This window comes from Peromyscus leucopus, unplaced genomic scaffold, assembly GCF_004664715.2.
Source record: "Peromyscus leucopus breed LL Stock unplaced genomic scaffold, UCI_PerLeu_2.1 scaffold_553, whole genome shotgun sequence".
Classification (NCBI taxonomy): Eukaryota; Metazoa; Chordata; class Mammalia; order Rodentia; family Cricetidae; genus Peromyscus; species Peromyscus leucopus.
Window position 1 is genome coordinate 27,709 of NW_023505457.1, and position 12,527 is coordinate 40,235.

Below are 12,527 nucleotides of genomic sequence, written 5' to 3' on the forward strand. Positions count from 1 at the left end.
AAGCACAGTATTAACATCTTAGCTACATTAAAATTTAACAGTAGCAAAATAAAGTTAAGACATCACTACAATATAATTTTATGGTTGGGGTCATCTAAACAATGAAGGAATGTATTGAAGTGTCACAGCATTAGGAAGGTTGATAACCACTGATCTGGAGTCTACTGAGTATGACAATATGGTGCTAGAGGAGCTAACAGTCTCTTTAACACTTAGCAAAACAGAGTAAAGAGGCCTAAGTCCAAAAGCTGCTTGCTAATGCTCTTGGCTAAGAAGCAGAAAAACTAGAAGCAGATCTGCAGACCCTGCAGTCCAGAGACAAAGAAAATTGGAGTTGGCTATTGTACAGCAGTTGGGGTCTCTGTCAAGACGAGCACTTACCAAAGTAAGACTTTCTCTTTGGTCAGCTCACTGAGCTTCTGTGAGGCCTCCAAATTCTCATTCTCGAAATTCTGCAGGTCTGACATGACCTGCTGATGTTGCATCTTGAGCTTTTCATAGAAAGGATTTGGCCTGTGGTAGGGCCTGGACCCAGAAGCAAAGAATTCCATGAATATAGGCCTCAAGGATCACATAAATTCAATGTGTGTTCTATATTACTGGATTTAATGAGATGCCACAGCCTGGCTCCTATGTACTGAGACCTCCAGCTGCTTATGACACTTGCTCTTCTGGTCCCAGGCCTGCAGAGGCAGGGTGTTAAGAGGGATGCAGCTGGGACTGAATGAGCTCCCTCAGGAGTCCTGCACAGCCAGCTTGGTATGGAATTCCACGAGTCTATCACAGGTCTGGGTCTACCAGAAACTATGATGTTTCTGCTGTCTTCAAATAAGAGATTCTCATTCCAGGGTGCTTATTATGATATGGAGGCTAAAATCACATCAAGAACATTTCTGAGGATGAGACTCAATATTATGACAGCTTCATAAATTCCCCCAGGGCATTCCTAGTTGGCACCAAAGTGAACACACTGGCAAAGTGCTATGCTGCTCAAAATGGGGCTCCCAGTACACCAATGTAGACAACACCTAGATACTGAGACAAGCAACACTTCATGCTCAACCATAGACACTTGATTGCAGGGTGAAGAGGGACACATATGCACAAACACACAAACACACAGATACAGAAAGATGGAGGAGAAGGAGAGACAGGGAGACAGAAAGAGAGAGAGTCAGAGAGAGAAACTGAGAGAGGGAAAGGTGATAGAATGCTCTCATTGAGATGCCAAATTAATACATGCGATTGTGTCATCTCAGAGAGGACCAAGAGCAGCAGACATCAGTAACAGGCCTTGGTGCCCCACATATTAAGATGTGGAACCAGGCTTCTCCAGCTGCTACTGAAAGGACCAAGCATATGCCATAACAGGCTGCTCAGTCTTCTCTCAGAGATCAGGCCTCAATTTCAGTTTCCTGAGACTTGAACAAGCAGTCTCTGGAAGGGCCATGAACAAAAGACATAGTCCTTGCAGTAGCTCCCTTTCTGCATGTACTCTGACTGCTCAAGGACAAAGCCTGGGGCTTGTCCAAGATGCTTCCAAATGATAACTGTAACCCCCAACCAGTAAATTCAAAGGTTACACACCCTCACCCAATCATATGACACCAAGGCTTGTACCACACTGCTTGTGGCTTTTCTCTTTAAAAACCCCTCACCCTGAGATCTCAGGTCTGTCCTTCTTCACCTGGCTAGCCAGTGCATTGGACATGGACTAAGCCTGGGTTTCTTTGTTATCAATAAACCCCTGTGTGTTTTGCATCTCTTATCGGCTCTGTGGTGGTCTTGATTAGATGCAATGCAGTCACACTACGACACAGCACATGTCTTGCCAGGCAAGTAAAAAAAAAATCACAGCATTCTCACACTAGCCACCACTTGACAGGATCTCTCCAAATGTATGTTGGGAACTCACACATTACTGCCTCAATCCCTGAGTTATGTGATTCAGGCCACAGGCTCTGGTTTTCATTTGGAGGAAGCAGAACAGTCTAATGTCCCCATCTCACTCCTGCCCATATGTCAGGTTTTGCTTCAGGGAAGCATTTAGAGAAATGGTGTTGGGCAAAGGGACACCGTGAAGGTGCACCCAACCTCCCAGAAGCCCATTTCTTAGACAAAATAAACTAAGGGTGATATTGTGGAGTCAAGACAGTCACTATGGAGTTTGAAACAGTAAATACCTCTTGTCCAAGGATCCTTCGGTTACTAAGATGAGCCGATCTCTCAGGTCATTCCGTTGGGCGGTCATCTCCCGGAGCTGAGTGGTCAGACTCTCCACCTTCTGCTTCACTTGCCTCTTTGTGAGGCAGGTTGGAGTGGGTGGTGGCTTCTTGGAGGCCTCTGTGGGTAGATGAACACAAGTGAACTTGCATTGTGACAAGACATGAACAGGTCACCCTGAGACCTAAGAAGGTGTTTGAGAAAGGATGTATGCAAGCAATTCAGTGACACCCCAAAGAATTTTGCCATGGATGGAGATGCACCTGGGCATCTCACGTCTCCCACCTCTCTAACAGGAGATAGGTGTCTCAGCCAGCTGACTTCCTCTGCTCCTTTAGTACATGCTTCAGGTAACTAAGGAGAGAGCTTCCTCAGGCTTATTAACAGCTCTGGACTCTGCATTCAACTTGGTCCAGGGTTCACTAGTCTTGGCTTTAAAGCCAAGATAAAATTGACACAGTCCACAAGCACTCAGGTCATTAAAGATGCATAACTATCCTGACAGGTCACTGTAGGCACATGGCAAAAATGGAGAAGCCACACAGGGGCAGAACATGGTCACCATCCTCAACAAGACTCCACAGTGATAACATTGGATACACAGGGCTGGTGGGCAGTAAATAAATTAAGCCACTAAGGTTGAAGTACATTGATGACCTGCCTTTTGCTGGGCACACCACCTCCTACCCTAATACTGGCTCTTTGTCCCCTTTCAACCCCTGCCCTCCTGTAGGATGGAAAGGCAAGAGCTCCCAGCACAACAGCTTTGGCCTTACTTGCTCCTGACTTCTGGGACAGACAAATTAATCTTCTGGAATCTTTGAATTTCAGGAGCCATGACAAGCAGGGAAGTCCAGTTGGTTCCCATAGACTCCTACCTCCTGTGTCCCATCACTGGAAGATTCTGCTCAAGCCCATGTCCTGCAGGAAGATCCCAATTTCCTGCCCAGAACTTACTGTACCATCTTCTGGACCATTTCCTATTTGGTTTTTTACATGGAGGCTGAAGGCCAGCTTGTGTCTGCCTCTCTCTGGTCTCTCTTCCCTCTCCATTCTCTCTACCCAATAGGCGCCTGAGTCGTGCCAACATGTTCATGGCTGAACTGTAAGGGCACTGAACCAACTGTCCAAAGGCAGTTGGTGTTGCTACAACACCCGTGACATCAGAAAACATTCTAAAGTCTCCAGGATACGATAGAATGTCTAGGCATGAGACCCCCTGATGTCACGGGGAACTGACATTGCCTCCCTGCTAATCAGATGTCTTCATAACTCGACGGAAGTCAGGTTTCCCATTCTAGGAATCTCTCCTGGGACTCAAGAGAAATCTTTCAGCACCCTTTTATTCCATAGCCAGAGATTGCTCTCTGATTGTTTGGAAATGCCTAAGTACTTCCATGTGGGAAAGAAAGTGAGTGTTCATCTCCTATTGAAAGCATATGTCGAGAAGATAACAGTATTATAGACATTGATGTGAGGTATGATTCTCCACAAGTACCTGCATCTCCTTATTATCAAGAAATGATAGACTTACTGATAACAGAAAGGATACTTTTTAGAACAACTTCCTGGTATGGAACCTACAGAAATTACTGCCAGTAGATAATATGCAGCTTATTTGATTTAAATTGATGACCACTGGCAGACTGCATTATCATGTTACACAGGATCTATAGATAAACACTACCCAGTACATCAATTTTTAAGAGTTTTTGAAAATACTCAATGGGTATGACACAAAATTACATCAAAAAATCCTGTAGAGTTTGCTCTTAGTGATTTTACAGATTGCTCTTCAAAAAGATGAGGAGTATGTATTTTATACACAAATTCCTTACACTCCTCAAAATGGATAGTACCTTCTCCTGATTGTACAGCTCAACAGTAAAACCTTACTATATTCCATCAGTTTTTATTAGACATTGCTCAGTCATAGGTTTTTTTTTTAACTCACTTCATATATATATTTGCACATGAAGGATAGAGTTATACTAAAAATGGAGGCTGCCTTAACCTGATAGAAAAGAATTGTTACAAAAGTTTTACAAATTTTAAAAAAGTGTAATGAAGAGATGAAAATCTCTAAGCTCTATCTACTTTGTACTCTAACACACTTTATCTCTTAATTTCTTTGCCCCCTAATCTCAAAAAATAGTACCTTAAAACATATAATTTCTTTAACTTTGGATTTGTAAATTCCTGGGGCATGGTTAAAATTTGTAAAATGTATAACAAAATCAGCTGAAAACTTGTAACCAAAGGTTATCACTTTAAAAATTTATACATAGGCAGCATGTATAAAAGTTATTATTCCTACTGTCCCCTTTGGTTATTATTATATCTCCTTTATAGACTAAATAGGCAATCACAGTTCCTCAAAATATTCTGGAGAAAGATGGAATTTAATATCATGAGATATCCCTAAGGAAATATAGGTCTACTCAGGATAGAAGATCCTGACTCAAAAGATGTATGTCTAGCTACTTATGTATTTGTTAACTGTTGAACACCAGGATTCTGGAAAAAAAAATTTTTTTTTTCCGAGATAGGGTTTCTCTGTGTAGCTTTGAGCCTTTCCTGGGACTGACTCACTTGGTAGTCCAGGCTGGCCTCGAACTCACAGAGATCCGCCTGGCTCTGCTTCCAGAGTTGGAAAATTTAAATAAGAAACAAATATGTGATTGATAAATTTGGTATATTTGAATAATAAGGCTCTTAAATACCTACAGTCTTTTTAGGCTAGCAGAAATTCACTTGAAGATATTATATCTAGCCTCTTGGTCTTTCCCAACTTTTTAAACTTTAGCTCTTTACATAAACTGAGTCATACAGGAAACTGTGATATTCTATAATGGTACACCCTGAAAGAGTAAAAAATAAAGGAAAGTTCAATTCTATGAACTGTTTTTATTTAAGTTTTCTATTTGAGGCTAAAGGATCTTAAGTTAAATCTTCAATCCAAATTTTTAAAACTCAAACTTATCAAGGATAAAAATTGTAAAATCCTAATTATAGAAAAAACTTCCAACTCTTTGTAAACTGTTAAACACAATTAGGTCATACAAGTTAATGATGATCACCTCGTAAATAATAAAATTCTTTAAAGTGCTCTAAAACTATGCTTGTAGTCATACTAATTACAAATCTATTTCATTTTACAGGGAAAAGCTTCAGTTAGAATGCTGTTCATATTTTCAAGGTTAGGCCAAAAGCAATGATTAAAAATGAATGGAGTTTGTTTACACAGACAGTTTACCTTGCTGAAAGACTTTACACTGAAAGAAATAACCCTCATGGTGTGTTTCAGTGGAACTTCTCACTATTCCTTTATTTCAAGGAACTTGCTTTGTAATTGGGTACATAAACAAGTAATAAATTCAATTCTATTAAAACATGACTGTAATAGTGAACTGCTCACTCATTTTTCTCCAGAGAACATAGAACAAAAAGCTTGCCTAGGAGAAGAGCTTGAAGCAGCCTTGACTCAGGTTGCTGGCAGGAGGCTTAACCAAAGGCTTGGTGCCATGAGTTGTCTGTTACTGAGACTGTAGGAGCTTTCCCTGCTTATGCCTGGTCCAATAATGCACACATCCAATGTGTACAGTGCTAGCAAAAGAAATTTTGTCTTATCTTTAACATAAACAATGGAGACATTTGCATTGTATGTCTTTCAGAAATTGAAAGCCAGGACACCACCCATATTTCTTGTATTTGTGATTACTAAAACTAAATTCTTTTAAATTTATATTGTTGTATATCATAAGAAGTTAAAACAATGTAAACAGGCTTAGCTGGGTTTAAAAATAAGAGTGAATTTTAAAAAGGGGTTTTAAAAATATTTCTACTAGATAATATAAATATAGTGGCCAACAATGCTAAAATAATTGCATGTTGCTATAATTCCCTTGGAGGCCAAAATGGGTTAAACAAAAATTCAATCAGTAGAAGTTAGAGTATTTTGTAGTTTTCATCTAAAATTATTCTTTCTCAGCCATCAAGTATCTAGATGTCTATTCTCAGAATAGGCTCACTACAGGCATGCATGATGCCTCTCTCTAGCCAGTCAGCTGCAAAGCACAACCCGTGTTTAGCATGGGCCACTGGCACCTCCACAAGAAATACAGTTGTGTCTTATCTAAAACTTGACTTTGTCAAATAGCTCTTTTTGGGTGCCCTTTCTAGGACTCCCATTACAACTTAAAACTGGAAATGGTCTTGCTTACACCAGCCAACACCTTCAAGAATTTTATACTTTATGGGAGACATCAAGATGTTTTCTGATCACTGAGATTTTGGGGTGAAAACAAGGACACATATATTACTGAATCAAGAATGATGGTGTTTTATTTCCTGACTGTATTACATGTTAACTCTAGTCTTCTCAATGCAAAATCTATTTTTTGATAAGAGGGATAAAGGCACACCTATAATTGGAGGCAGTATGATGTTGTTTTGCAATGCTAAGGATCATTTGTGAGCTTTTATATCCAATCCCAGGAATGGTTGCTGGAATATAAAGAGAGATCTCAAATATGGCCTCTATGATTAGTAAAATTGCTACTATTACAGTAAAAATTTTAGCAGATACTAATCAAGAAATGGATGAAATGATTAGTACCCAAGCAAGGGACCAGGACTGCTAGAGTGCACCACTTTATTAAATCTGACTACTGCTCACAGTCATGAACACTATACTAGACCTCACTTTGGAAAGCCTATATCAAAGGATTTTGCAGAGCTCTCACTGAGGCTAATTCATTTCAGGAGATACCAGGTGGACATTCCATCATTGAGAAGACTTTAAGAAAAATTTTCCTGATAGAAGGAGCCCTACCTCTTCCTGTCTGGACCTGAGAAAACAGTAGCTGACATTCTGCTCAGCAGGGAACTGACTCCTTACACATTTTACCTTGCTCTGCCCCTCTGGAATAATAACCCTGCTCTGACCAGCACTATCATCTTGGTCTAAACAGGGGTCAACATCACCTCAATACAGGATTTGAGAAGGCTCTGATCAGTCTGGAGGAGGCAGGAAGATCCCGAACACCCTAGATATCTACCTTTGCTGGTCTACAACCAGGAACAGTGATTTTTCATTTGATGTATTTCTTCCACAAGACTTAGAAAACAGCTCAAATGATTTTTACCTGTGAAGCACTGTGGTGTATCTTTAGTTCTTCTAGTAACAGGTCTCTTGAATAGCTGGGTGAATCACTAGGGGCTTACAGAAATCGGCTACAAAGCAAGCAAGAGAAATAGAAATCAGAGTTATTTGGGTTTGTAGGAAGGACACCAAATTGCTGAAATGTCTACTGAGGTTGTTCAATGTTGCTAGCTCATTTAAAATTTTCTCTTTCATGTTACCTATTGCCAAGAAGTATAACAATGATGCTGGAGCAGTGTGTTAGTTTTTAATTATTCTGATGCTTACTCAAACTAGAGTCACCTGGGAAGAGAGAGCCTCAATGAGGAATTCTTTAGATTAAGTTGGCTTTGAGCACATCTGTTGGAGATTTATAGATTGTTAATCAGATGGAGGTCTCACCCTAAAGTGTGCAGAACCACTTCATTGCTGGGACCTGAACTGTGTAACAGTGAAGAAGCTGGAGCATACGCAGAGGCAAGCAGGCAGCATGGCTGCATTTACATCTCTCTGCTCTTGACTGTGGATGTGATGTGACTGAGTTCCTGCCTCGATATCCCCAAAATGGACTATTACCTGCACCCGTGGGCTAAAATCAATTCTTGCCCTGCTGTACTTGGGAAATTAATGTAAAGAAGATGCTAATAAACCACCGTGTGACACAGGAGTTTGCACAAGTCAGTGAGAAGTGAAAGTAATTCATGACATGCTCAACAGCAGCGTATCTGTCCCAGAGCAGGAGATGCTGTTTTTTCCTGAACCCAACATGCCTTTCCCTATCACAGATTTATAAAAAGACACCCAATGACTCAAACACCATCACCTTGTCAACCAATGACTCTGGGTAGTTTCTTGCCCTCTCAAGTGCTGTTCTAAGTTCTTTTTATCTAAAAAATAAAGCAATGTTAACTTCAATGTAATGTATTTTTTTATGGGTTCCCTGACTATTAAAATTTGGGGATGTTGGGAAATGGATCTGAAATCACAGTCCAAGAGATGAATCTCAACCTTATGTTATGTCCTTCTTTGGAGGTCAGGAGAAGCTCCTTAAAGGACAGACCAGAGAAGCACCTTAACTACCAGGTATTGGGGGATGTTAGATATGAGTGGCAATGTACACTAGTTACCTTAGGCCAGAGATTACCCCTAGGGTTGATGCACACACATCCCTGTGAAGACCTCTGGTTGCCCTCTAATTCTGTGCTTCTTCAGCAAAATGTCTAGAAACAGATCTTTGACAAAATTCCTTCTTCAGAAATAAATAGAACTACTTATAAGGGAAAAGTCATTTTGATTTTGTCGTTCTCCTTCTAGAACATGTGACAGTCCCTTCTAAGCAACTTCAAAGGGCTATAGAAGAAGACTAAGGTCTTGGCCCAGGAACTGCAATAACCATAGTTACAGGGACAGAGTGCAGGTCTGAGGAACAGAGTGCAAAAGCCAGAAGTTCAAGGAGGAGACAGCAGGGACACTCATGAAATACTCTGTTATGTGGTTGCCATTTTAGCCTCTCTGTGTGTGAATTTCTTTCACCTAGAGAAAGGAGGATGGAGATGGAGATAGGTGCTGCAACCAGGAACAGCTTGTAAAATAATGTCCTTCATCACTGGGACTTTTAATGGCCACAGAAACAGGTCTTTTTAAACTATGGCCCACAGATTGCTAAAGGATTTTTTCCAGCTCCTTTCATTCTCTTTCCTTTACCATTTATTATGTGGATTAATCCACAATTAATAAAGGCAGGACCCACAGAAGGCTCACTCGCATGCTCTTTCAAGGGTTGCATGTATTAAATAAACAACACACAATAATTCAAAGTCTTGGCATTAAATCCTTCTTGAGCATTTTAACCAAAGCAGCCATAGTTTTCTATTATGTTAGAATATAAACAATAGACAGAGCACATGCAAATCACAGCATTTCACGTGATCAGGTAGAGTTCCTGCAAGGATACACACCATGAGTGGGAGCTCTCCTCCTTCCTCTGCTCTATGCCTTCCACTCTCAGCTCAGTCAGGACAAGCCTATCATCAAGAACAAACTCCCAGCAGAACCCCTCATTAAATATACACTTATAAATCAGTCACATCAAGAACACAGGGTTCCAAAGGACAGCACTCACAGGAATCAGTCAGCAGCTCTCCTCCAGTGGGAACTCAGCCCTCAGGGAGGGAACTGAGCCTCACCAACCATTACAGGACTTTCACATGGTGTCATGTAACTTCCTGAACTTCTGGGTCATTACTTCAAAAAGAGTTCTGCTGGGAGTTTGTTCCTGATGATAGGCTTCTGGGGGAGAAGCAGAAGGAGGGATGAGACAGGGATCTGTGGTTAGTATGTTAAATGATTTAAAAAAAAAAAAAACTTTGAAAAAAAGAAAAGAAAAGCCAGACAAAAAAGATTCAAGAACAGAAAGATGCTGGAGTGTTTAGTGTCACTTCCCTGTAGGGTCAGGGACAGAAAACTCCAAGTTCAAGTCAGAGATGAAACAGGAGCCAGATCTATCTGTGTCAGGAGACACCGGCAGGTACTGTGAGTGGAACTGGAGGCAAGTGGGTTCTTGGTGAGGAACAGCAGTCTGACTTCTGTGTGGATGAATTCATCTAACCACAGGACAAGGTAATGGGCTTCCCTCACATTTGCCAGCTGTGATGATTGTGTTTATATAACACTGCTTTCCATCTAAGTGGAAATGGGATCCAACTATGTAAATGATTGTGATACTGAGAAATGCCTGACTATGGCCTTGAGTATAAACCTATCACAGTAAATAAAATATGTTCATCATGAATGTCAGCCCAAAAGAGAATTTGTTTTGTAAGTCAAACATGATTATCTATTTTCAACACATGTCACAGTCTTACTTATCCTTTTCTCCTTTCTCCTTAATAACAGAATCCTAGCTGTGAGTACGCCCACTGTGCCTTTGTAGAGTGGGTTTATTTACCTTGTGCTACAGCAGCAGTAACAACAGCTGTAAACGCATGCAGCAGAAGCAGCTGCAGCAGAGGCTGGAGCCTCTGGAGAGGAAGCAGAAGCATGAGAAGTAGAAACAGCAGAAGCAGGAGCAACAGCAACAGATGTGGAAGTGGAAGCAGAGGCAGAAGCAACAGTTCAAGTGTTTCTGTGACCAGAGTTCTCCAGGGTGACCTCTGGTTCCTGGAGTCGGTACTTACTCTTTTCTTTAGCCTTTAAGGAAAGTTCGAGATGTGTTATTTTTCATAAAAAGGAAATGTTATACTTCCATTCATTTTGTCACTTGTCAATGTGATTTTAGTCCACAAATATCTGTGTATTCATCTCAATTTTATCATTAGTGACCACTGACATTTTTTAACCTCTGCTTCATTTCTACTCAAGTCAAAGACCCATGGTTTCATAAATCTCAAAAGCAGATATGACCACCTGGCCTTTAAAAATATGCACTTTGTTACCTAACACAGTCACAGCTCACAGGTCTGTAGAGTGACCCAACTCCACAACTTCCCACAATAGTTCGGGCTGCAGCTTCTCTGCTGTCTGGATGATATGGCAGCCTGGACCAGAGGGCAGGAGGTGATCTGTGGAAGGTGTAGCACACTTCGGGTCTTATTCATGGAGGCCGAGTGAGACTGCACAGCTGGTAGAACCCCTGCGAACTGGCACTTCTCCCCTTACTTGCATCTTCTGCTCTTCTTGAATGCTTGGCACAGCCTGGTCTTGTAGCGCATGGAGGTGATGTGGGAGCCATTGCTCAGCTGCTGCTGCTGGGGGAGGGAGTGCTAGATGTGATTGGTGTCCTTTGAGGAATTTGCTCTCCTTGTTGACCAGTGCCATGCCACTGCCCCCTAAAGCCTCCTTGAGCTGGCAGCAGGGGTCCTGGCCACTTGTACCTGCTGTGTCTCTGCTGCCCCATTAGGGGTGAATGGGAACATGGGTGAGCAGCTACCTCAACTTGGAGCTTGGTGGTGAGCACATGTAGGTTGTTAGACATGGCTCAGCAGTTAAGAGCACTAGCTATTCTTCCAGAGGACCCCTGTGTGAATACAGACTCCAAATAACAGCTCACAGATACCTGTAAATCTAGGTGCAGGGAGTCTGTCACCCTCTTATGACCTCTGTGGATACCAAAGGTACACAGACATACAAGAAGGCAAGAACCTAATAAAATTGAAATAATAAAAATTAAAACTTGATTAATGTTTTTCTCATTCTGGTTTGTTGTAGTCATAGAATAATTTATGTTTACCTTAAAAAACTGGAAAGATATAATAAACAAGAAAATATACTAGAGAAATTATTGTTTCCTTAGGAAGAATGTGGTAAAACTGAAACCTTACAGTATAAATAGGCCAAATGGAGAAAAGGTTATGGTGATATTTTATTTGTACTGAAATGTGATTTTATTTGTATGTTAATAAATAAAGTTGCCTGGGGGGTCAGAGCTAATAGCAAGCCATAGCAGAAGGATACAGCCAGCATGGAGCACTTGCCTTTAATCTCAATACCAACCATAGAAGACCTGGAGATCTGTACAGACAGGCAGTGACGAGGAGGTCATGTGGTTTGGTTTACAACCAATGAGAAGGCAGAACAGAAAGTCAATAAAAAGGACAAACACACAAGAAGGAAGTCTCTTGGGGAGGGAAGGACAGGAGCGGCAGTGAAGGGTAAGGATTTTAGTTCTTAGCTATTGCTCTGACCTCTTGGGCTATTAACTCTGCATTTGGCTCTGTGTTTCTTATTTAATAAGACCGTTCATCTACAAAAGGTGGTTGAAGTTGGGGAAATGTAGACTTAAGCAAAGAAATGCAGTCTGTAATGATCTGTTATAGGCAGCCTATAAAGAACTCTGCATAATGGAACTCCTATGGGAATCAATGCAGTGAGGACATTGTGGCTAAATTTTGCAATATAAAGCTTGGCTGAAGTCCAGAAATGACATGATAGGATTATAGTTGGGGAATGACCTTCTCTGTAATCCCTGTCTTAAAGAATGCAAAAGAATATATAGGTATGCTATTATATTGAATGGGAATTAGTCACTCATTATCTTTAATAAACTGTTGGTCTATGATTGTAACTTTCAGAGCAATGGCCTAGAATGGCTTGGTCAGATGAGGTAGAGTAGCTCTTGAAAACATCACCAGAACCTTTAAAACAGGTGCCCCTTCTTGTTGTA

General features: G+C 41.0%; 1 protein-coding gene across 1 annotated transcript; it reads right to left on the minus strand.

The window, feature by feature from the left end:
* Positions 1-342: 342 nt before the first annotated feature.
* LOC114702138 (disks large homolog 5-like) lies at positions 343-3,789 on the minus strand. The gene is made up of 3 exons (XM_037201966.1): positions 3,181-3,789; positions 2,184-2,343; positions 343-525 (listed from the first exon to the last, which is right to left on the minus strand). The coding sequence occupies exons 1-3, from the start codon at positions 3,395-3,397 to the stop codon at positions 378-380; spliced, it is 525 nt and encodes a 174-aa protein (XP_037057861.1). The 5' UTR covers positions 3,398-3,789; the 3' UTR covers positions 343-377.
* Positions 3,790-12,527: the final 8,738 nt, after the last annotated feature.